Source organism: Mercenaria mercenaria, chromosome 7 (genome assembly GCF_021730395.1).
Source record: "Mercenaria mercenaria strain notata chromosome 7, MADL_Memer_1, whole genome shotgun sequence".
NCBI classification, from domain to species: domain Eukaryota; kingdom Metazoa; phylum Mollusca; class Bivalvia; order Venerida; family Veneridae; genus Mercenaria; species Mercenaria mercenaria.
Window position 1 is genome coordinate 3,854,108 of NC_069367.1, and position 26,779 is coordinate 3,880,886.

General features: G+C 35.0%; 1 protein-coding gene across 14 annotated transcripts in view; it reads right to left on the reverse strand.

Annotated features, from left to right (window-relative positions):
• LOC123555116 (serine/threonine-protein kinase 26-like) overlaps positions 1-26,779 on the reverse strand; it is a 59,990-nt gene that overhangs the window by 19,459 nt on the left and 13,752 nt on the right. For 5 of the 14 annotated variants that reach the window (XM_045345712.2, XM_045345711.2, XM_045345713.2 and 2 more), the window contains 10 exons: positions 24,243-24,482; positions 21,227-21,392; positions 19,813-19,970; positions 15,041-15,226; positions 13,505-13,650; positions 12,397-12,514; positions 9,628-9,702; positions 8,436-8,600; positions 7,284-7,382; positions 1,931-2,074 (listed from right to left, as the gene is read on the reverse strand). In XM_045345712.2, coding sequence (XP_045201647.2) covers positions 1,931-2,074; positions 7,284-7,382; positions 8,436-8,600; positions 9,628-9,702; positions 12,397-12,514; positions 13,505-13,650; positions 15,041-15,226; positions 19,813-19,970; positions 21,227-21,392; positions 24,243-24,482 — 1,497 coding nt within the window. The remainder of the gene's footprint in view (positions 1-1,930; positions 2,075-7,283; positions 7,383-8,435; positions 8,601-9,627; positions 9,703-12,396; positions 12,515-13,504; positions 13,651-15,040; positions 15,227-19,812; positions 19,971-21,226; positions 21,393-24,242; positions 24,483-26,779) is intronic. The other 9 variants (XM_045345718.2, XM_045345721.2, XM_045345719.2 and 6 more) reach the window with 7 other exon arrangements.

Consider the following 26,779-nt stretch of genomic DNA (forward strand, 5'->3'; position numbering starts at 1 on the left):
TGACCCTGTTTTGAACTTTACCTAGATATCATCAAGGTGAATATTCTCACTAATTTTCATGAAGATCTCATTAAAAATATGGCCTCTAGAGAGGTCACAAGGTTTTTCTATTTTTATAACTACTGGCCTAGTTTTTGATTGCACGTGACCCAGTTTCGAAACTGACCTAGATATCATCAAGGTGAAAATTCAGATCAATTTTCATGAAGATCCATTGAAAAATATGGCCTCTAGAGAGGTCAAAAGATTTTAATAATTTTAGACCTACTGACCTAGTTTTTGACCGCAGTTGACCCAGTTTCAAACTTGACCTAGATATCATCATGATGAACATTCAGACCAACTTTCATACAGATCCCATGAAAAGTATGGCCTCTAGAGAGGTCACAAGGTTTTTTTATTATCTGACCTACTGACCTAGTTTTTTAAGGCACGTGACCCAGTTTCAAACTTGACCTAGATATCATCAAGGTGAACATTCTGACCAATTTTTATGGAGATCCATTCACAAGTATGGCCTCTAGAGAGGTCACAAGGTTTTTCTATTTTTAGACCTACTGAGCTAGTTTTTGACCGCACATGACCCAGTTTCGAACTTGACCTAGATATCATCAAGATGAACATTCAGACCAACTTTCATACAGATCCCATGAAAAATATGGCCTCTAGAGAGGTCACAAGGTTTTTCTATTATTTGACCTACTGACCTAGTTTTTGATGGCACGTGACCCACTTTCAAACCTGACCTAGATATCATCAAGGTTAACATTCTGACCAATATTCATGAAGATCTCATGAAATATATGGCCTCTAGAGAGGTCACAATTTTTTTCTATTTTTAGACCTACTGACCTAGTTTTTGACCGCATGTGACCCAGTTTTGAAACTAACCTAGATATCATCAAGATGAACATTCAGACCAACTTTCATACAGATCCCATGAAAAATATGGCCTTTAGAGAGGTCACAAGGTTTTTCTATTATTTGACCTACTGACCTAGTTTTTGATGGCACGTGACCCAGTTTCGCACTTGACCTAGATATCATCAAGGTGAACGTTCTGACCAATTTTAATGAAGATCTTGTGAAATATATGGCCTCTAGAGAGGTCACAAGGTTTTTCTATTTTTAGACCTACTGACCTAGTTTTTGAAGGCACGTGACCCAGTTTCAAACTTGACCTAGATATCATCAAGGTGAACATTCTGATGAATTTCCATGAAGATCTTGTAAAATATATGGCCTCTAGAGAGGTCAAAAGGGTTTTTTTTCTATTTTAGCCCTTCTGACCTAGTTTTTGATGGACGTGACCCAGTTTCGAACTTGACCAAGAATCATCAAGGTGCACATTCTGCCCAAATTTTTTCATGAAGATCTTGTGAAATATATGGCCTCAGAGAGGTCACAAGGTTTTTCTATTTTAGATCACTGACCTAGTTTTTGATGGCACGTGACCCAGTTTCGAACTTGACCTAGATATCATCAAGATGAACATTTTGACCAACTTTCATAAAAATCCCATGAAAAATGTGACCTCTAGAGTGGTCACAAGCAAAAGTTTACGGATGGACGGACACACGGACGGACACCGCACGATCACAAAAGCTCACCTTGTCACTTTGTGACAGGTGAGCTAAAAATACTTGCAACCATGGTAACAAATATTTGTTAGCCTGTTGTCAATACTGCACCATCTATAATACATCTGGAGCAATTCCCCACCCCCTCCCACAGCATGAATTTATCACTGGAAAACAGAAATGTTTGTTACATTTTTTTTTCAACTTCCAAAGCATTAAAACATAATAACAGTGTATAGGCTGTTTATTTATGATATGATAATGCTTGTTTCTCTTGACGCATGCATACATATATTATATAGTTCATTTGTTCTGTAGTTCATGCATATACAATTATAACCATAACTTACTGGGACGTTTTCATAGTTAGGATTGATATATACAGCATTGTTCGGCTGACCCGTCCGATTAAAGGACGGTTTTGGAGAGACGACAGGGCCGCCGCCGCGTGATATATCAGACCTACTCCTCGAGTGTATAACATGCGCTGACCTCTGCAAACGGACATACACAGAAATATGTTATATGCATCAACTTTCATGCATGTACAATGATTGTTTTTATTTTTTTTGCATCCATGAATTTCTTTGGAATACAAAGACGAAAGCTTTACTGAATATCTGAAAATACTTTTATGTGAAGATACTCTGCCATGTTATTCAAACTATATTATACTTAAAATTAATCATCTTATTTTTTTAAACCAGGTAAAGTTGGCTTATTTCAAATAACCATTTCTAACCCAACTAAAATATTTTGAGATATTCAGTATTTAAGCAGAAAATATACACTAACTAAATAAAATATACAATCTCAAAATTGCCAAAAAGTATATATAAATGTCTCTGAAGATGTATGCAAGGCAAACTTGTGCATAGAAAATAATTAAGTAAAACATTACTAAGCATGAATACAATATGAGCTGCTCAATGGAGCAAATCTTAATTCCGATGTGAAATTTATTTTTTAACTAAATTTGTTAAAATTACTTAACTGAAATGCAAGGATTTTTTTTCCCAATATCCTCTCTCTTTATGAAATGTACACAAGGTTTGCAAAGACCTAAGTTTACAATATTTCGTGACCTTTTCCATATTTTTAATTCAGTTTTCTATCACATTTTACACGCAGAGAGTGGAAAAAAGGGAATGTTTTCAGCTACTAGAAACAGTGCAAATGGCGAGTCATCTAAAAAAAAGAAAACACCCTTGAATTCAGTTCGGAACAAAAAAATGTAAACGTCTAATTTAGACTGCTTAAAAATAGTGGCATTTTTATCAATTTTCATTTTGAAGAAAATATTTTTTGTTAATGCTAATTCATTATACAGATCAACTTTCATAAACTTTAAGCAGTTATTTCGAAATTCAAGACTATTTTGTGATAATTTCACTGATGTTTCCAAGATAAAATTGGCAGTTTTCCAATGACATGTTTTTTTCCAGAAAAAAAGATTTTTTTCCTATGATTTTTCCAGGTCTGTGCAAACTTTGGTACAGGCATAGTAATGAGGAAGCATTCATGTCTTCATGTAATTCTAATAAATTCAACTTGAACATTTTGTTAATGATATAGAAGATAAGTTGTGATCACAATTTCCAAGCTTTCTAAACATCTAAAATCAATGCCATTTAATTTTTTAACTAGTACAACAATTTTGTTAGTGACAGCTACAATGTAATTGAAAGCATTAAAATTATATTGGCCATATAAAGACCTGATTCAGTAAGCGTTAAAATAGCTGGAAAGCACTGGCTAATACAGTGAGTCTCTTTTCTTTCTTTTACATTAGTGCAATAGATCTGAAATATAGTCTTCCTTTTGTAACAGAAACTTTGGTCATTTAGCTAACTAAATACATTCCATGGATTAAATACAGAGTCATTACTAAAGCATATGCACAGATGGCTAATAAGCCTCCTTAAAGACACCTTTCACAATTTTACCATACAGCATAATACACTGTTTCTATCAATATTGATATCTTAAGTGTTGTGTTTTTCTTTTATTTTTATATTTTTTTTTTTTTTTTGGAGGTGGGGTGAGAAATGAATCATACTCAATTCTGTCTTTCACAGACTTCTTGTGGGCTATAAGCAATCATTTTAAGCCTATCACATAATAATCTGGTTGACTTAATTTAAGCCTATCACAATGTTTGAAACTGTGGGGGTTTGACTCTGGAATATTGCAAAACCAGTGCTTTGATCCCACTACAACTAATAATAAAGGGACCAGTTTTCATGTCCAAGAGGAAACCTGGATATAGGCAAACTGTCTGTAACCTACAGTCGGATTGTTCTGATAAAAAGCCTATCATAAAAGTCTACAAATGATGAACATTTGAAAACAGTAACTGTCTGTGTTAAAAAAAAAATAAAACAAACAATTGTTACATAGAAACAGAAGTTTTACATTACTGTTCCTTTTGCATACAAGTTAATAACCTAGAAACAATAGTTTCACATTATTGTTCTTTTTTTCATAAAATTGTAAATACATAAGGAAAGATCTACATCTTAGCAGGAAATTTGTTATCTAAGCAACAATGAGCCCATCCTGTATTCACTGAAACTCAGTTTCATTAAGCTAATGCCCTGAAGATCACAATGAGAATACAGTCAAACCTGCATTATTAGTGACCATCTGTGTTATGCAGCAATTTACTTTAAGCAGACAGTCCTGAAAGGACATTTTGTCCTTACTTATACCTGTATAATGCAGCCATTTGCTTTAAGCAGACAGTCCTGAAAGGACATTTTGTCCTTACTTATACCTGTATAATGCAGCCATTTGCTTTAAGCAGACAGTCCTGAAAGGACATTTTGTCCTTATTTCAACCTGTAATCAGCACCACCACCTAAATCAAGCAGTCACAGTGTGTCAGTCCTTTAAATGGCTGCTTAATACAGGTTTGATTGTACTTAGTATTATCTAAAGAATTCCCATAATTGCACAGAAAGCATCAACTGCCAATTCAGGCCTGCTACCTTAAGTTGCTACCTGATGTAACAGTTCAGTAGTCAAAAATGAAACTACAGAGTTGTATGAATACAGGATGTTAGATGCAAACGATAAGCAAAGCTACTAGTTGTGCTAAACTGAACTGCCAGTGTTTCTTCTTTTGGATCTAACAACTATACCAAAAATTTGAGTTCATTAACCAAATGTTAAAATTTTTTGCAGTCCTACCCAGTAAAAGTACATAAACTTATGCCAGAAGTGTTCATACCATAACACATGAAGCTGCCACTGACTGTTATATTTTTTCAGTCTACTATATTATCATGAACAGAGGTAAATTATATTCAGTTCCTCCCTTTATTCTCAAAAGCAAAGCAAAATGAATTCTTCACTGACAGTGCTACAGTAAAACCTCTCTAGATGCATTATATATACAACAAAGCAACACTATTTCCTATGCAAACTCTGAAATGGTGTCATTTGTTTTAGGAGAAAACCTGCTTGCTCCATACAGAAAGGGGATCATCTACTTACATGTATATATTTTCAATTATTTGCAAAAAATCACATGTAATTTTTAATATATTCAATTTTTAAAAAAAATTTTTAACAGTTTTTCAGTACTGTTCTAATTATCCATGAATGCTGGTCAATGACCTCTTAAGCCCTTTCAGTATAGAGAAGCTCAGTTTATAACAAAATAGGGGTTAGGCTTATAATGTGTGAAAAAAAAACCATACAGATTTTCTATGTACTCAAGGTAACTGTTTTCTGTCTATAGCAACCAATTTGATACACTGTCTCAGGATTTTTTCCTTTAAAAACTCCTAACATAATGAGCTAATACAACTAGAACAATGGCATGTCCTTGTACCCTAGTTTGTCTGAAATGTTTTCACCAAAAATCAACATGTTTCATACATACTAAAAAAAAGAAATTTTCTTACTGGAAATTGGATTTTTAAGCTTTCCAGTTTTAATGTTGCAGGAAGTAACACAAGTGACCCAAAGGCCATTATTTCTGGCAAAGAGAGGTAACTGGGTAGGACAAATGAGTTTTAACACCCAGCTGAATAGCTTCCCAACATAGGGATCCAAGTGAGGCTCGAAACCACAGGTGACCGTGAGAGAAAGAGTTTCAAGGCCAGCTAGTTTGTCAACTTGGTCACCTTTTTAACCCTACGATAATGAAAGATTTAGAGAATACTTGACAATTTCATCTGATATATCAAGTATTCTAATGACAAAATTTCCAATGACCTTTTCCATATCAAGATATATATTGGTACACCCTATATCAACATAGTTCCTACCTTTTTATCTAAGGAATCAAAATTACTGGGCGTTTTCTTCTTTTAAAGTTTATCTATGTCACTCTAAACTTCAATTTTTATCAGCACTTAAAACATATTTACAGATAACCAAATTCCCCATGTTTGAAATGATAATCTTTGTCAGTGTTCATATTCAATCAAAGTTGCATATTTATCAAGGGACATTGGACTATTTACCAAAGATTACACCAAATACAGGTTAAGAGCTTTTAGCCACAAGCCTAGTATCATAACTGAATCTCAAGCATTACATACTTTCAAATATTATAAATATCTGTCCATGAATTATCAAAAATTTCTATCAATATTTTGACATCTCAACATGGTTTGAAACTTCGTGGCTATGACTTAACCAATACTATTTCACAAACTGAAGATCTATTATTTTCGCTAAAATACAGAGGAAAAATGTCTTCTTTGCAGTACTGCAATGGTTTTAAAATGTAAAGAATTTTTCACTGGTTGAAGGTGCAGACAGAAATATCTGGCTCAAACGTAACTGTTTAGGCAGTAACTAGGTTCTGCGGAGTTACCGAAAGACAGTTAACCGAGAGCTAGATATTTCCATCCAAACCTTCACCTAGTGACATTCTTTTTCTTGTATGCTGTATTCTTCAATCACTAGATGGAATAATGTAAAACAAATGCTCTTCTTTTAACTACTATTTTATTATAGTAGACTGTAGCATATGAATTAACGCATTCATTCATAAATTACAGCACATAAGCCATCTTACAGTTACACCTCAGTCTGTAGTTTGTAAAAACACAGGAAAATCCTGTTTGGTATGCAAGAACATCAGATCCAAAGTGCTTCCTGCTAGGCAACTATTAAGGACCATGGTATTTGTGCAGGTCAGGAGCAATTCAAAACCCTTATAATCATTTTCAAACAAGTTGTGTCTTAAAAGAACATTCTAAACTGCTATAAACAAATACAGTTACCTCAAAGCTGTATTGCATTGAAAAGCAAAGTGTGTATTGCATGTAGCTGTATAACATATAGTAATATTGACTAAGCAGGCTGTGATTTGATCTATGCCATTATATATAATACATCTCCTTTAGTTTAAAAAAAGATTTTCTGTGACTTTCATAAAAATCTATTTCAAATTAAGCTCTTCATAGCCCCTTTTGCTTTCCATCACCTTAACCCCTATCTTCAATTAACAAAACTATCTGCTATCATAAATTAAATATATACACTTGCATTTACATGTATATAAATTATTATAGTATAAAACTTATACATAAAGTGTCACAAAAAATCCTAAACAGGAGAAAAGCTTCTAATAACTAAGATTTGATCAGGGTGTCTTGGGTGTTTTCTTCTTAGTATCTGCAAGTGGGTGGGGTAAGAAGCATAAGCTGCTCTGGGTTAGTGGTTTGTTTGTCTGAAACTTACTGGCTCTTGTCTTGAATCATTTACTGAAGAGAGTGAAGGTGCAGAGCCAGACCGTTCATGTATTATAGGCCCTAGCTGAGGCCCTGCATGACGTGCAGCCTTAAAACATGCATAGAACATAAAAAAATGGATATAAACACAAACGATATATAAATATGGTTAATTACTGCAAGCTACTCTGCTGAAATCTGCATAAAAATTGTATTACAAAGAACAAAGATGAAAACAGATAAATAAGATCAAATAAACATGTACATGGGAAAAATGAGAGATTAATGAATTAAACACCTGCTTAAATGGGCTTGCTGATATTTTACAGACCTTAAAACATGAATGACTGAACTGATGGAATGACAGAAAAACCCTCTGTCCCCTCTCTACAGCATTCACAATTCTAGTTAAATCAAACACATCATCAAACACACACCTGTCCCCTTGTTTTAAATGTTAAACAAACATTATCTGCAACTAGTAATTTGGGATCTATAATTTACCATCTAAAGCTAGGCCAGTTTAAATTAACTCCTAGATTAAAACCCAACTTTAACTTTTACATAAAATGTATTTGTCTGTTTCAACCACTTAAATGTATTTCGAGGGCTATTTTGCAAATTGTAAACATTACTGGACTCTCTATATTAATGGTCTATACAAACATATTCTGTCTTTCTTGTCAAAATAAACACATTTTAACAGCGTTTCTTATCGAAACAAACAAATCTTAATGGCCTATCTTGTCGGAACAAACATATTTAATGGCCTATCTTGTCGAAATGAACACATTTTAACAGGGTATCTTGTCAAGACAAACATATTTTAATTGTCACAATAAACACATCTAAATGGCCTATCTTGCCGAAACAAACATATTTTAATGGTCTATCTAGTCAAAATAAACACATCTTTATGGCCTATCTTGTTGAAACGAACACATTTTAATGGCTTATCTTAACCAACATATTTTAATGGTCTGTCTTTGTTGAATTTGTCACAAAATAGTTTTCTCTGAAACACAGAAATCATTAGTTTTTTAAATTTCCACACACTTTAAAAGAATCTGGAGTGTAATCTAGAAATTAACTTAAAGAGGCCTAGTAAAGGATTGTGAAAAAAAGAAAAGATAATGCCATATCTCTGAACTGTCAGACTTACAGGATTATACTGCTGCGTTACTCGTGGATCTACCTGCTGTGAGGTTTGTGGAATGGTTTGCATGCTATTGGACCCAAGCCGTGACTGCTGAGACGGCTCGTGCGAGCCCGTTCGATGTTGGGGCAGGGCTTGCCCAGAATAAGGTTGCACTTGTGGGGCGGCATGCTGTAAAAGGGGTACAATATAAACTGGGTTAGATACACCAAAAGCAAATCACATACACCATACATAAGAAAACAAGCATTGTTTATTAAAGACAGTTAAAACTGGTATGAAATGTTTATGAAAATGAAGTTTGATATTCTGAAAAAAGACTAAAATTCTGAAAATAAATGATCTGATAGAGTTCAAAGTACAATATACAGTTAAAGAAGTATTTACTGTGCATGATATTCAGACAAACAATACAGCATTAATACTTATGCTACCCCATCACCATATTTTTGCCTACTCCGCAAGAAGGAATTTGCAAGAGACAGCTTTAGCAATGTGTTAATTCTGTTTAACAATAAAATCTAACAAATGAGAGAGCAAAACAAAGCGAGCAATGATTGCCCTAGATCGCTCACCCCAGTTTCACGCCTCAAACAGATATATAAACATGTACTGAAACTTGCTCCACCCATTTAGAAACTAGCTCAACCCACTTGGAAATTGGCTCCATCCATTTCCGAAACTAGGTTCATCCACTTGGAAACTAGCTCCATCCACTTGGAAATAGCTCCACCCATTAGAAAACTAGCTCTATCCACTTGGAAACTAGCTCCACCCACTACTGGCTGTTCTTTTTACCAGAATATTTAGGCATTTTCTTTATATTTTTATTTACACAAATTTACCCAACAGCAAAAACAATGTGCCCTCTGAATGATAAGTTACAGAATCATTGGCTGGCTGGCAGACTTTATTAAATTACATTTTGGCTATTTGGGCTTGACCTTGATCAGGTATACAAAATAACACTTCTTTGAAGGAGATTTACTTCTGAATTTATGATATACTTCAATATCCAATGACTCACCTGATCTGCCTAACAATTTCTGCATCAATATTTATTCTGCTTAAACATCTTCCAAGTTGTTCTCATAACTTAAATATAACAGGTTTCTCCCAAGAAAAAACCCTTTTTCCCCACAAGTGACAACACAGCAATTCTCACAAGATAATCATTCTCACAAGTACACCAACTTACAATATTATTAAGACTTTGTGATGTTGGCGCGGCAGGAGCCTGGCGCTTGTTCCCTCCTAGCAGTGAAGTTCGATTCTACAACATGCAAAATGCAAACCATCACACAGGCATATACAAAATGATGATGCAAAGTAAGTACAGGAAATTTCTATAGGTGCGTCAGTATATAATGCAAGTATTTCTCTAGTGAAAGTTGTCTTACCTGATGCAATATGGACATGATATGTGAAATGCAACTTATAAAACAAATGCTTTGGTCTGTAAACAACTTTTCCTATGAACATGAAGAAATCTACTACTATCAGCAAATATTCAGTTGTAGACAGAAATAATTTCACTGAGCACACAAGTAGAATTTTCCCACCCTTTAGATAGATTGATCTAGGGAGATAGGAATAGGGAAATATTTAAAACAGCAAAAAAACACAACAACAACAATCAAACATGTTACAGTTGTGACTAAAAACATAGCAGAGATTTCATTAGTACTTAAAAGTTTTACAACTCTCATTCTATTTTATCTGCTATTTAAATCCAAAAGCTGCTTATTTTAAACACCATATTTGTTTAGTGAAGAGGTATGCATTTTACCTCACTAAATATGCTTTAAAACAAAATACTGTAGTATATACTGTAGTAAGTTCCACATACACTGCTTTGTTTAAGAGTGTCTGAAAACATGTTTGATTGAAAATTCTATAAAAAAAATCATTCTTTTACTTTCTCACAGAAAATAATCTTAAGTTTACTAAGTAAATATTCTTAAGTCAATTTTAAATTAGCATCAAGAATTAAACATTTTATGGTAATTAACAAATTAAAACTTCTAAACAAAGATTAGGAAATTACAATGAAGACCACACATGTCATCAAATTTCTTTAATATGTTTCAAAAGAGCAAGGGTATGTATATTTTTGTCAACATTTTCATCAAAATGATATAACCTCTACCTACAATTAAAAAAAATAAAATAAACTATACAATCCTATATGATGAAAATTTCAAATGAAAACGTAAGCTAATAATTCTGTTTAAAATGACAGCGTGTAAACTACATGTAAGATATGACTGCAGTGAAATGTAAAGCTAGCAAAATTGAAGTCAATCATAAAATCATTCAACTACCACAATATGTAAGCTTCTACAGGTCCAGTTTCATCACTGTTCAAACTCTGAATCTTTTATTTAGACTACAGTACACAACAGCAAAAATACTGAATTTGCCACAACTTCCTTCATTTATGCTGCTGAAAATTTACTGAGCTGTCTGCAGTCTTAAAATGCACCTTCATGTAAGTTTCACCACAATATGCACAATAATGTTATTATATGACAGGACAGAGAAGAAAATTCAGCATTTTGAAATTCAGCATTCTGAAGCTCAAATTCAGCATTTTCAATTTCAGCATTTTGAAGCTTCAGACATTAAAACATTGATGAATACTGGCCCTGGTCTGAAAGCATCTCTTATACAACTATTACAACTTGTTCTGCTTCACGAAAAAACCAAAAAACTTACGACCTGCAAACAGGGTATTATTTCACATCAGTAATTTTAACACCTTATGTTTTTGACCCGCTTTGTAAAAAAATCTGTGTTTTGTTGTGTTTTAACTCTTACTGATACCCTATGATGTTGCCTTGGTCAAGAATTTAACTGTAAATAAATGCATTATAGATGGGGGTTTTTTTTGTTGTTTTTTTTTTGTAAGTAATGTACTTTCTTAAAAGAGATCTTTTCATCAAGAGAAGTTCAAGAGATAAATACTTAGCAACCAAACTGGGAATAGCACAGTCAAGTAGAACAAGAGCAATGTCAAGCTGGGACAGTTCCCAATACAACAAACATGTAGCAATTCATCGCTAGCATGCCATACTACAGATAATCCTGGGCAGTAAGATCTTCCTCATTTTATTGAAGATAGACTGTTTATGATGTATAAAACACAAGATTAAAACACAGCAATCAACTAATAATGCATAGTGTGTGCTCTTTCTGTGTGTAGATTTGAATTTTGTCTAAAAAGGGGCCAGTAAATTTTGTGGACTTCGTGGTTGAGACAAATTTCAAAATTTTCTCTGACAAAGCAGTAAAATTAACTTTTCATTTTATGTTCAAAGGTCAAAAATCCATTCATCTAAGTTCCCAATGAAATATTCGTTTTGACCAAACCACGAAAATTATATGCCCACAAATTGACCAAACCATGAAAATTATATGCCCACAAATTGACCAAACCATAAAAATTATATGCCCACAAATTGACCAAACCATGAAAATTACATGCCCACAAATTGACCAAACCACGAAAATTATATGCCCACAAATTGACCAAACCATGAAAATTATATGCCCACAAATTGACCAAACCAGGAAAATTATATGCCCACAAATTGACCAAACCAGGAAAATTATATGCCCACAAATTGACCAAACCATGAAAATTACATGCCCACAAAATTAATAAGACTTCACAGTAGATGAACACAATGCCTTCTAACTGACATGTATTTAATGAAGGTAACTTCAACGTAAGTCGAAAGCAGAAAGGACAACTTGCTATAGATTTTTTTTCAAATTTGTTTCTTAAGTAATCAAGCTTATAGAATAGTCTTTTTGATACTAAGTTATAAAGCAATTAACACTACTTTGCATTCTAAAGCAAAATAAGCTTATAAGCCAGGAATCTCTTTATTCTGCCCATCACTATCTGTATATCCACAACAACTATATATATTATCTGACTAACACACTCTCCAGTACTCACATCTGTTTCACCATTTGTGATTTTATTGTTCAATTTTTCCAGGACATTTGGGTCGTTGTCTCTAACTGTATCTAGAAGCCATTTTACACTTTCTTGTTCGTCCCCTGAGTCGACATCTCTGTCAAGATGAAAAACAAAGCTAATAAGAAATAAGAATATAAGGTAATCCACCCTTAATGACGATAGGAAATTCCTGTGAGATTGCATTCTTTAACCTTTAGCCTCCTATATTTCTACAATGGACTGGTCCACTGTTCAATTTGGGCAATACCATTTATTATTTGAAGGGATGTTCACTGAAAATTTACTGACTAAATAGCGAACAGTGCAGACCATGATCAGCCTGCACGTCTGTGCAGGCTGATCTTGGTCTACAGTGGTTGCAAAAGCAGAATCACTCGCCAGCCAGCAGGCTAAAGGTTAACAGGTTTCGTCTTATAATGTATATCCATCTATGCATATGAGAAATTACAGACCAGACAAGAAAAATGACATACAATCTTTGATCTCTGTGATCTTTGATTTAAAGCGCTAAGTCTTGCACTAGAGTTGTAACTGAACTAAAATATTTAACCTCTAAGTTAGCCCTTGACCTTCGAGGCAGGGATCTGAATTTAGCATGTGACGTGTCGTTTTGTTATTGTGGTAACTTGCGCCTAGTTATTTCAAAATTCAACTACGCATAACAAAATTACAGACGGTGCACAATTAGGACACACAAGTACATAAAAGCAGGCAATCTTTGTTTGTTTGGCTTGGGTTTAATGCCATTTTTCAACAGTATTTTAGTATTGCAATGGTGGGCAGTTAATCTAACCAGTGTTCCCGGATTCTGTACCAGTATAAACCTGTTTTCCGCAAGTAACTGCCAACTTCCCCACATGAATCAGAGGTGGAAGAGGAATGATATTAGATACAATGTCTCCTATTAAATTGTCCCAGAGAACATACGCCCCAACCAATGGATTGAACTAAGACCCTGCAATCCATACACCTGCGCTCTCCCTATTGAGGTAAGCGAGTGGGAATACATGCAGAGAAAGGATAATCTACACGTTCCAATTTCATTTTGTAAGGGACTCAAAAAAACATGTATAAATCTGCTTACTCATTACTATCATCGCTATCAGAGTCTTCCTGATTGCCTCGTTCAATCTTCCATCGTTTATATCGATCTATTAAATCTTGTAAAAATGCTGTCTTTCTTGCCCTACGTATAAACGGATTCCGTAATAAATCTTTTGCTGAAGGTCTCTGCAAAAACAAGAAAGTGACTTAGTTGAATATTGCAGTTTCCCAGTCTGCATCGCATATATTGAAGTTTCTGTCTCTCAAGTTAAATTTTTTTTGGAGAAGTGACAATTTAAACATGCAAAAGTCATTGGGAAACAAGAGTGCCAGACTGTCACAAAATACGCTCGTCACTGAACTTGGTCTCATCAAGGGCCATAATGCAAGAGTGCCTGGGGCGATTTTGCTGTTTATCCAAGTTGAACTTTCCAGTTTTTTTGAGTAATTCAAAGGTCATAATCCACGAGTGCCTGTGGCGATTTGGCTGGTTATCAAACTTGGCTGAGATATTATGCCAACAAACATTGTCAGCAAGATTTGTGAAGATCGGATAACAACTGATGGACTTAGAGTGCGGACAAGGCTTAATTAGCAGTTTTTCAAGTAATTCAAGGGCCATAATCCAAGAGTGCCTGAGGCGATTTGGCTGGTTATCGAACTTGGCCGAGATATTATGCCCACAAACGTTGCAAGCAAGTTTGGTGAAGATCGGATGAAAACTGTTCGACTTAGAGCGGACAAGACTAAATTTCCAGTTTTCTGAGTAATTCAATTTTATTTATTTATTTAGGTTTTACGGCGTACCAACACAGTATAGGCTAATTCAAGGACCATAATCCAAGAGTGCCTGGGGTGATCTGGCTGGTTATCGAACATGGCTGAGATATTATGCTACAAAACATTGTAAGCAAGTTTGGTGAAGATCGGATGAAAACTGTTTGACTTAGAGAGTGAACATGCTTTGAACGCTGACCGCCCCCTGCCACAGGTGTTCACATAATAAGCCCCCGCTCTTTCAGACACGGGCATATAAAAAAAGAAGTGCAAAAATTTCTTCCGCATGCTAACTGTCAGTGTAACCTAAAAGAAGCTTCATGAATGAATTGTTCATCACACAGTACTATCAATCTTTGTACCAACATCTAGTACTGAGCACTACAATTTTTGTAATCACAGTCCGTATTTTCTGTCTTTTAATAAGCTTTAAAACAAAGTTATCCCATGCACTAATTGCCTATAAAGCCTAGAAAATAATTCTCTGTTTAGGACAACAGTCTCTGAAAGGCTAGTTGGGATAGAGACATTTTTGTATTCCTGTCAAATTTACGAATCCAGCTGAGGGTGTATAAGATCACAGTAATAGAGTTATATATGTTTTAATATATATCAAACAACAAATTACTGCAGGATCAAGGAGCAATTAAGCTGGGTTTTTTTTTCAAGTTTCTTTCAAAAAAAAAAGTACTCTATAGAGTTGTAGATATTCACCAGGTAGGGTAAGAGATTGCTAAAAACACAGATTTTTTTGTTAGGCCTAGACTTCAATTACACAAAATGTTGCATGTATACTCACATTATTTGGGTCTTTATTTAAACACAATTCTACAAATTCTTTGAACAATTTACTGTAGTTGCCTATCAGCTGTGGTGGATTATTTTTTGGAATGAGGAAAAGGACCCGCATCGGATGTAGATCGGAATTTGGAGGTTCACCTTTGGCTAATTCTATCGCTGTTATACCCAAACTCCATATATCAGCCTGAAAGTACAAAAACAGTCTTTCATTTTATAATAAAATGCACTGATTTATTTGATCAGCTTTAGACTCTGGAAGTCATTCTTTTGAAAAGCCAGTACTGTTGTACTACAAATGGGTTACTCATATGTGTAATAGAGTTCCGCTTAAACCTGGTGCTAGGGGGCGTGACAGCACATTTCATTACCTGTTCATGAGTTCCGCTTAAGCCGGTGCTAGGGGGCGTGAGAGCACATTTCATTACCTCTCATGAACAGACTCAATCAAACCGAGTCTGCTATTATTCTTCTTGGTTGCATTCTTTGCTTCCAAAGGATCTTTTTACAGATTTTATCTATTACTTATACAGACGCATACTGTGAAATCATTAATATTTGTGGGGGGACTAATTTTCGTGGATTTTGTGGTTGAGTCAATCCACGAAAGTTAATCCCAACGAACAAGTAAAATTCCCATTCATTTTAATATACATGTACAAAAGTTGAAATCCACAATTTCATATCCCCAAGAAATTGCCATTTTGACCAAAACCACGAAATTTTATGCCCACGAAATTGAATGATTTTACAGTAGTTCAATCAGGGATGTTCTATCTGACTTGAATTTTGGTTTGGATTTTGCCTAACGTTGATCACATGTCAAGTGCAAGTGCTATAACAAGATCACATGTACATCACTATTTAACAGTGTTAAAATTTAATGTCTCCACAAATTATCATGATCAAAAGATAGAATTCAGCTGAAATATTATTAAAATACACATACATGCCCCCATTATAACCTTTTGGGGCCAACTTGGTACGTAAATTTTCAGTTGCAAGCATGCTGTTACCTTTGACCTACTATGATCATCGTATATAATAAACCTTTCTATGACAACAATACAGTTTATCTATATACTGACTAAAGTGGTCAAATACTGACCACAGGTAATCATCCTATTACATATATAGTATAAAAGGTGACAGGCTCAGACTCCAGTGTTCTCAAGTTAATGGTAGGAAACCGAACGGTCTACCTACAGACCAACCAAACTACGTAAAAGTCTTCTTCAAATGGGGGAAAGCACAGGACAGATAATTACTTGCAGTCAAACAAAGATAACGAGACATTTGAAAATTCAAGAACCTTTCATTATTAATGCTGACCCTGCAAAATTTCTAAAATGGACTACTATTCAATTTGGGCAGTACCACTGATTCAAAGGGATGTTCCCTAAAAATTTACTTCAGTGCATACCATGATCAGACAGCACCTATGTGCAGGCTGATCTTGGGTCCTGCACTGGTCACAAAGGCAGAATCACTTTCCACCATCAGGCTTACGATTAAGGTCAATTAAAATATCTCTCAAACAGGGAGCACCTAAATACATGAATAGTACCGCACTTGTCAAACTTTGGTATATAACACATTTATATAAGTATGCTGATACATATCACATGGTTGTTTAAAAACATGCATATCTTACCACTAAGCTATGTAATAAAATAAATACAGAGCCTTGTAGCAAGCTGTCACAAAAGACTTCAAAGGAAATTCACTAAAATTTACAAACCCCATTATCTAAGCAACTGACAATGTGCACAAAATTACTACAGTAAAATACCACTTATCTCCCACTCAGTTACCCATGATTTCACAGTTGTATAAATCATGTATACATACATTTTTCAAATATTTCAATACTAAATGCTGTGGGTGGGGGTTGGGGTTGGGGGTCCTTCGTAGAGTGGTTATGGCTGATGACATTTTTTAAACATCTGCTTCAATTAGCTCTGGACTTGAAACAAAAGATTTGGAAAAAGCTTGATTACACAGTCAGGGGCAGATATATCTGATTTTGACTTACTAGTCAGTATTTGCCAAGAGCTATTTTCTACATGTCCATATTACAGAATACCATAACCTGCTAAATTTATAATGGTCTGGAATGGTCTATTTTTCAATTTGAGAAATACCATTTCTTATTCAAAGGGGTGTTCACAGAAAATTTACTGACTGAATAACTAACAGTGCAGACCATGATCTTGGTCTGCACAGGCCGCAAAGGCAGAATCAATTGCTGCTAGAAGGCTAAAGGTTAATAAGTTATATCACGAAATTCTACTTATCCTTAAGGGATTTTGGACGAACTTGGCAAGTCTGACAATGAACTTCACCAACTCCGACAATGGTGTCATACTATGACTGGAACTTTTATATTAATATCTTATTCTTAGAACATATTTCTCAAACTGCATATTTTGCATAGATCTATTAGAAGGCACAGAGATTTTGACTTTTTGCTTGTTTGTTTTGTAGGGATTTAATAACCCTTATCAAGCTGAACACAATTAATTCCGCCTTTGTGACTAGTGTAGATCTTGATCAGCCTGCACTATTCACTATTCATCCAGTATCTTTTTGCTAATCATCCCATTGACAGTTAATGGTACTGTCCAAATAGGAAGATGGACAAGTTCATATAGAAATTTAGCAAGGTATGGTCACACTAACACAATTAAGATTATACGGCAATTTTCCTGCTTTAATGCTGGACTGAGATCCCTGGCAACACCACTGACCTTCCGTACGCCAACTAGGTGGCTTCCTAAAAGCCACCATGACATGATGACAGGGCTAAAACCTACAGAGGTGAAGGTTAAGTGATTTAAAACAGACAAACACAGAGACCACCTCCTTTTTTGTAAGTCTTTTAAAACTTCCACTTTCATAATAAGTTTAAAATAACGAAAAAACACGAGCTGTCACTAATGGTGACAAATGCCCCTGCAGCGCCTTGATCTTTGACCTGGTGACCCAAAAGTCAATAGTGGTCGTGTAGTCAATAAGTACTATTAGCACATGAAGTTTGAAGGTCCTGGGTGCAGTGGTTCGCGAGTAAAGTGCCTTCATGCAAAAAGTTAACGTTGTGATGAACAAACAAACGGATGTTACCGTGATTTAACATGATAAATGTAAATATTTAAGGAGAGAGTTTCAAATAAGGTTTCAGCTTCCTACTCAATCCTGTATGCTTTTTTTGATATATATATATATATATATATACATGTTGTAAATGAACTGTGATTAATAAAATATTGTTTAAACCAACAAACGGATGGACAGTTGAAAACTAATATGCCTCCCTTCAGGAGCATAAAAAAAGGCTTCTCTCAGTTTAAGTGGTTTAGATCAACCTGACATATGAGCCGTGCCATGGGAAAACCAACATAGTGGGTGTGCGACCAGCATGGATCCAGACCAGCCTGCGCATCCGCGCAGTCTGGTCAGGCTCCATGCTGTTCGCTTTTAAAGCCTATTGGAACTGGAGAAACTGTTAGCGAACAGCATGGATCCTGACCAGACTGCGCGGATGCGCAGGCTGGTCTGGATCCATGCTGGTCGCACACCCACTATGTTGGTTTTCCCATGGCACGGCTCAATTATATCTTTGTTTTTCCTCATTTAAGGCTGGGTAGGTATTTAGCGATGATATTTTGTACATTTGTACTCTCAAAATACTTGTGTGTCTGTGCCTCCTGCATGTAGCAGTAACACCATTTTTTCAGCCTTATACATCTCTGCAATCTTTTATCATCAGTTAGATTTGAAAGTAACAAAACTGAACTAAATTAAGATTATTTTTAGAATTAGAACTACACATCCCAAAAGATAATACTGCCTTAATATTTGTGATATTTCTGTGTGGGTAAGCAGAGGGTGGAACAAGAGCTGTCAGTGGACAGCGCACTCGACTATTCTCAGTGCTTGATAGTATAATATAAGCAATGAGTAAAACTTTAACATTACAATAAACATATTCTAAGTCGAAAAGGGGCCATAATTCAGTCAAAATGCTTGATAGAGTTGCCTCCTCCTTTTTACAGACTGGGGTCATGATGGTAAACAAGTATGCAAAATATCAAAGCAATATCTCAATGGACTTTGAAAATATTTGGGGTGGTACGCAAACTTTAACATTTATTCTAAGTCGGAAAGGGGCCATAATTCAGTCAAAATGCTTGATAGAGTTGCCTCCTCCTTTTTAAAGACTGGGGTCATGATGGTAAACAAGTATGCAAAATATGAAAGCAATATCTCAATAGACTTTGAAAATATTTGGGGTGGTACGCAAACTTTATCATTTATTCTAAGTCAAAAAGGGGCCATAATTCAGTCAAAATGCTTGATAGAGTTGCCTCCTCCTTTTTACAGACTGGGGTCATGATGGTAAACAAGTATGCAAGATATCAAAGCAATATCTCAATGGACTTTGAAAATATTTGGGGTGGTACGCAAACTTTAACATTTATTCTAAGTCAAAAAGGGGCCATAATTCAGTCAAAATGCTTGATAGAGTTGCCTCCTCCTTTTTACAGACTGGGGTCATGATAGTAAACAAGTATGCAAAATATGAAAGCAATATCTCAATGGACTTCGAAAATATTTGGGATGGTACGCAAACTTAACATTTGTGTGACGCTCACGCTCATGCTAACGCTCACGCCGGGGCGAGTAGGATAGCTCCCCTATTCTTTGAATAGTCGAGCTAAAAACAAACAATATTTTAGCTTGTTCTAGAAATAGAGCAAATTTCTAGCCTACCTTTGTGTCGTAGGCTGACTGTTTTATAACTTCTGGTGCCATCCAGAATGGAGTTCCTACGAATGTGTTACGTTTATTCATAGTATTTGTGAGCTGGCCGGCCACTCCAAAATCAGCTAATTTCACATCTCCCTGCTCCGATAATAACACATTGGCAGCTGCAAGCACAGAAACATACATCAATACAGTCTTTGCATTCAGTTTAGCACATTTCTTTGACATCTTTTGTAAACTTTATAATAACATCATGAACTTGGGTTACTACCCTCAGGGACTGCTTTCTAAATTTCAAATTCGTATCCCACATCAGAGATTGTTTTGTTTGTTTTTGGTTTAACGCCGTTTTTCAACAGTATTTCAGTTATGTAATGGCGGGCAGTTAACCTAACCAGTGTTCCTGGATTCTGTACCAGTACAAACCTGTTCTCCGCAAGTAACTGCCAACTTCCCCACATGAATCAGAGGTGGAGGACTCATGATTTCAGACACAATGTCTTTTATCAAATAGTCACCGAGAACATACGTCCCGCCCGAGGATCGAACTCAAGACCCCACGATCCGTAGACCAACGCTCTACCTACTGAGCTAAGCAGGCGGGTACATCAGATAGCAAAAAATGCCAAAAAAATCTCTTTTATAAGTTTTATTACGATTCAAACCCTTCACCCTCTGTATAATAAAGTCGTACGCTCAATCATTACACTGCTACATGTAACCCATTTTAATTACTGGCCTTTTGGACTATAAGCTAAGTAACTAAGTGCCTAGATGGCCTTAGATCACCCACACTATCTGAAATAACTGATAAAGATTAATTAACAAATTCATAAAACACCTTCAGAAACAAGTTCTTGACTGATTTGTAGATGTTTCACAAGTCGATAGGAAAAGCTGTTCTTTAAGGTGTTAAGATCATGGATAATGTCATAATAATGCATTTTCAAAATTTGTAGAAACAGTAACATCTCTAATATCATAGCACAATACTTACTTGTAAATTGTAACTCACCTTTTTCCATTCCTCATAATGAAAAATTTTATGTTTAATACTTCCCTTGTTAAATCCGTTAAGAATATTCCTCATAAATATATAGACCTAATCCAACACTTGCACACATTTTCTCATTTTTCGTATTTCCAGACACTGTGCATTTTACATGTCATACTTTGAAACATTCTTCATAAATTAGAAAAAAAAACTTATCTTTTTTGATATTAGCAATATTCATCTGATACTAACTACGGCAGATTTTAGCTTTCTTTTCCAACATAATTTGTGACTAGACCTCAAAAATCTTACTTCCAAATCTCAAAATAGATGAAATTTTGAGTAAAATATGACAAATTTTGAGGGTGTCCAAAAACTTAGGGTGTTCACTTGTGTAAAATATGACATGTATGAATCATATCACACCTTTGATGTCTCTGTGAAGTTTCCTCTCTGAGTGCAAATAATCTAAGCCTTTGATAATTTCCCGTAAAATAATTGCTATATCGTTTTCCTGGAATGGTCCTGCCTTCATTAAGTCTAATGCTGACCCGCCACCCAGGTATTCCATGAGAATCCAAAGGTTTGACCCCTGAAAACAATGACAGTATATGTACATGATTTATATACATGTATATTCTTCATTAAACACTCAAAACAGAACATAAAAGTTTATACAGGGTAACATTTTCAAACTGAATGGTTTATAGATCATTGGTGTAATTTAATATTTGCAAAAATATTTTGCATGACCTACATTTTCCTGCAAGTATAACTAGAAATCTTTCAAGCTAAATTTGTTCTTTCAATGAAACTATATTTAATCTGGTCCATCGCGTGCCATAATTATAACGTTCATCATCACAGTCATGTCAGTCTAATATTGTGTTTAATTGTTCATTCTGCGCTCGAAAATATTTGTACCCTATTTGACTTTCTGTTCTAAACTTCTATCTTCATGGTCTGCACAGTTCGCTATTCAGTCAGTAAATTTTCAGTGAACACTCCTTCGTATAATAAATGGTATTGCCAAAAGTGAATGATGGACCAGTCCATTTAAGACAGGGTAAAGGTTAATACAGGTATATCTGTATATGATACAAGGTTTTTATTATTTTAAATTTCTAATGTGACCTTGAAAGCTGTGTTTTTACAGATCTTTTTAAATGTCAATTTTATAGTAAACAAGAGCTGTCCGTAAGACAGCCAAGCTCGACTATTGGAAATATTGTCCCAGAAGCAGGAAAATATTACCCAAAAAGGGGTAATATCAAAAGAGTTTTAAGTTCAAAATGGGGAATAATTTGACCAAAATGCATATCAGTTATGGGACTTGCTGCTCTTAACTAGTTTTATAACCTCGAAGGCACATGTGAAGTTTCAATTCAATATCTGCATTAGTTTTGGAGATAGAAACTTGCATGTAAAACTTTAACCAGAGTTTTCAAAGTTCAAAAGGGGGCATAATTTGCCCAAAATACATGCCAGAGTTATGGGACTTGATCCAGTGAGGTTAGTAATTGATCTAGAAAAAGGAAAAAATAATTTTCAAATCTATATGCCTTTTAGAAATAGCTGTATGTACTTGCACGCAAAACTTTAACCAGAATTTTCTAAGTCTAAAAGGGGGAATAATTTGGCCAAAATGAAAGTCAGAGTTATGGGACTTGCTGCTATCAACTAGTTTTATAACCCCGAAGATACATGTGAAGTTTCAATTCAATATCTGCATTAGTTTTGGAGATAATAACTTGCATGTAAAACTTTTGCCAAAATTTTCTAAGTATAAAAGGGGGCATAATTTGCTCAAAATACATGTCAGAGTTAAGGGTCTTGACCCAGTGAGGTTGGTAATTGATCTAGAAAAAGAAAAAGTAAGTTTCAAATCTATATGCCTTTTAGAAATAGCTGTATGTACTTGCATGCAAAACTTTAACCAGAATTTTCTAAGTCCAAAAGGGGGCATAATTTGGCCAAAATGAAAGTCAGAATTATGGGACATGCTGCTATGAACTAGTTTTATAACCCCGAAGACACATGTAAAGTTTCAAATCAATAGCTGCATTAGTTTTGGAGATAGTAACTTGCATGTAAAACTTAAACCAAAATTTTCGAAGTCCAAAAGGGGGCATAATTTGCTCAAAATACATGTCAGAGTTATGGGACTTGACCCAGAGAGGTTGGTAATTGACCTAGAAAAAGAAAAAATAAGTTTCAAAGCTATATGCCTTTAATTGATGGCTGTATGTACTTGCATGCAAAAACTTAACCAAGGTGTGACGCCGACGCCGACGCCAGGGTGAGTAGAATAGCTAGACTATTCTTCGAATAGTCGAGCTAAAAATGTACTTTTTGCCTGTGTAAATTCTTACTCATTCTTATTCATTTGTAAACAATTTTTACATAGAAATGTTTAATTTATGCCTTCTTCAAATATCCTGGAAGTTATGTAACAAGCGATCAACAAATAGTCAAATTGAAATTTTAAGAAAAATTTGGTGTCTGAAATGGCGGGAAAATACTACGAAGGAGTATTACCCTATCAAAAGTAGAGAGGTCACAGGAGTGATGAATTATACTCCCACAATACAGTCTTGTCACAGAAGTAAGCCAACATCTGCTGGCCATTATCAACCTATTAAGTTTCGTGATCCTAGGCCCAAGCATCCGAAAAAGGTTTAACTGTGACCTTGACCTACTAATCTCAAAATCAATATCATCTGCTAGTTATGACCAACCTTCCTATCAATTTCATGATCATAGGCCCAAGCGTTCTCAAGTTATCGTCCAGAAACCGTTTAACTGTTCCGTGTCATTGTGACCTTGACCTTTGACCTACTGACCTCGAAGTCGAACTTGACATGTATTTTATAATGTTACCCGTGTGAAACAAAATTTATGATCCTAAATTCAAACTCGCCAAGATATTTTGAAACTTCAAAGTATTCCTTTTAGCACCCTCTATGTTGTTTCAAATTAATATATAACCATGAATGGTATTGTCTTTCATTTAAAGAGAAATTTTAAACGGAAAACCTTGTTCTATAAAAGGTATACAAAACATTTATTGCTCAACAGACTAATACCCCAGCTAAATGATTCTTTTTTACAACTCAAAAATAGTTTGTTTCCTCTAGATAGAAATACTAATTAGATTTAATTTCCTTTGAAACTGTTTTATTTTCACCTGAACAAGGTGATTGTACCTTGGATCAATCGGCGTGGAATTGAAAGAAATGTTCTGTAATACCCTCTGCAAATAATGTTCTGGAAGACAGCATTTATACATAGGATTTTCCTCTTTTTTGGCATTCATAGTGCTACATCATATCATAATAAAATATTAACAATAAAGCTTACTTTTTTTAACAATCAAAGAATATTTAGAAGTAATTTTCTATTTCTGCAAAATTCATAAAATCATTTTTGATCAAGCTCTCACCTTTAGATATGAACCATAATACTTTGTCACATACGGACTATCACACTGAGAGAGAACCATGATTTCTTGTTGTATATCTTCTATTTCGTCTTCGGCTTCCTCTAAGTCTATTATTTTTATTGCTACAACTTCCTGTGTCTCATTGTCTATTCCTTTAAACACTTCACCGAAAGATCCTTTCCCAATTTTTTCTAGCTTTGTAAATCGAATTTCTGGATCAACAGCCATCTTGGAAGCCCTCTGAAAAAAAAACAAACAAACAAATAAGTTTTCAAACAATACAAGTTGACAAAACTTTCAGACTAGTTGTCAATGTCTTGTAAAAGACCACGTGGTCTGGTTAAAAAAGCTGGAAATTTTAAAATTTAAACAAACAAGCAAATACTTCTTCGGTCTGAAGAAGACTAGTTCTCTTTAGTAATTTCTGTGATGTAGTAATCACAGAATGTAAATCTTAAAAGGAAAAAAACGAAACAAGAACAATGCAAATAACATTATGAAAATTTGGTACTGAGCACATTGATAGTCAAGCAAGAGCATGCTGGGGGACGGCAAAATCTGATTTTGACTTATTGCCCATTTTTGCCCGAAGCTTTTGTTCTAATTTGTCCTAATAATGGTCAATAGTGAAATACGGTGAAATTCTTCTTCTCCGTTAAGGCTCTGAGACAACCTGGGCAATCTGACAATTGATTTTGCCTCCCCTGTCAGACCATTTATAACTATGAAATTTCTATGTGATTAGGTATCCTTGTATGTTATACTGAAGCACACCCTTGGCCATTATTGTAATTCCTATGAGCACATGTGGAGAACGTGCACATTGAACATAAGATAAAAAATTGCCAACATTGCATACAGACAGACCGAGAAAACACAAAATCAAATGGACGTAGTCAATTGTCATTAGACTAGCTCCTAGACTATGATATATCTTTTTTACATTTTATGATTAACTGTAGTGAACTGAGCCAGTCTGTATTCTATGTCCAATATCACAAGATAAATTTCAACATCATTCCTCTGTAAATCCTCTGTAAAAATCTCTAAAATAGACTGGCTTTTGTCTCTATGAAATTGAATTCATCAGAAAACAAGAGCTGTCTCCATAGGATGACATATGCCCCCGATGGCACTTTGAATGAGTAGTTATAACCGATGTTAGAGTTTAGGACCTTTGACCTACGGAGCTGGGTCTTGCGCGCGACACGTCGTCTTACTGTGTCACACATTCATGCGTAGTTATTTTAAAATCCATGCATGAATGACAAAGATATGGACCGGACACGCCAATCAATGCACTATCATGAAAAATGACCTTTAACGTCTAAGTGTGACCTTGACCTTTGAGCTACGGACCTGGGTCTTGCGCACGACACGTCATCTTAATGTGGTACACATTCATGCCAAGTTATTTGAAAATCCATCCATGGATGACAAAGATATGGACCGGACACGCCCATCAATGCACTATCCTTTAATGTCTAAGTGTGACCTTGACCTTTGAGCTACGGACCTGGGTCTTGTGCGCGACAGGTTGTCTTACTGTGGTACACATTCATGCCAAGTTATTTGAAAATCCATCAATCGATGACAAAGATATGGACCGGACACGAAAATTGCGGACAGACTGACAGACCGACAGACGGTTCAAAAACTATATGCCTCCCTTCGGGGGCATAAAAAAAGGAAAATTGTAGAAATGTATTTATTATCAGTCTAGTGGCTAGTCTAAATTGTCATATCAGGTCCACTACCATAAAATTTCTGTCTACTGTATATAAGCTCATTTAGAGTTTTACTTGCAAAGGTATTTTATTGTCCAAGACTATTTCCTTATTATATGGCTTTAAAATTTGCCCTGCTGGTGGCAAGTGATATTGCCTTTGTAACTAGTGCAGACCAGTAAGCTGATCATGGTCTGTACTGTTCACTATTCAGTCAATTAATTTTCAGTGAACACCCCTTCGAATAATAAATGGTACTGCCCAAATTGAATAATGGTCCAGTCCATTTTAGAAATTTAGCAGGCTAAAGGTCAAGGACTTGGGAATAACAGTCTTGTCTTACTCTAATATTTCTTCTACACATCAACTGGGAAGTGTTTTTTTTTTCAAGTCAGAATTTCGATGTAGGCTCTATCTCAACTGGCTGCCCAATGAACACTGTTTTGAGGTACAGTAAACAACACCATATAGCTGATCAAGGGCACATTTCTCCATACCTCACCACATAAACTTTCAATTTCCTACAACCACTTCATGTTAAGATTTCCTTGTCTCATTAAAGATCAAAATTCATAAATCAAATTTAAAAAAACAAAAACCTTTTTTTGTTTTTACAAACAAATTTCATAATTTATGAGAGTGCAACAGTTTTTTTACAGTCGATAAAACTACAACACTCATCTTAACAGCTTGAGATTTTATGCAAATTTCATGTTTATCAGCTTTATCAATCCATTTAGCTGCACAAAAATGACAAGTATTTCTAATATTAAAACTATAAAACTACTTATATTTCTATTTATAAACACA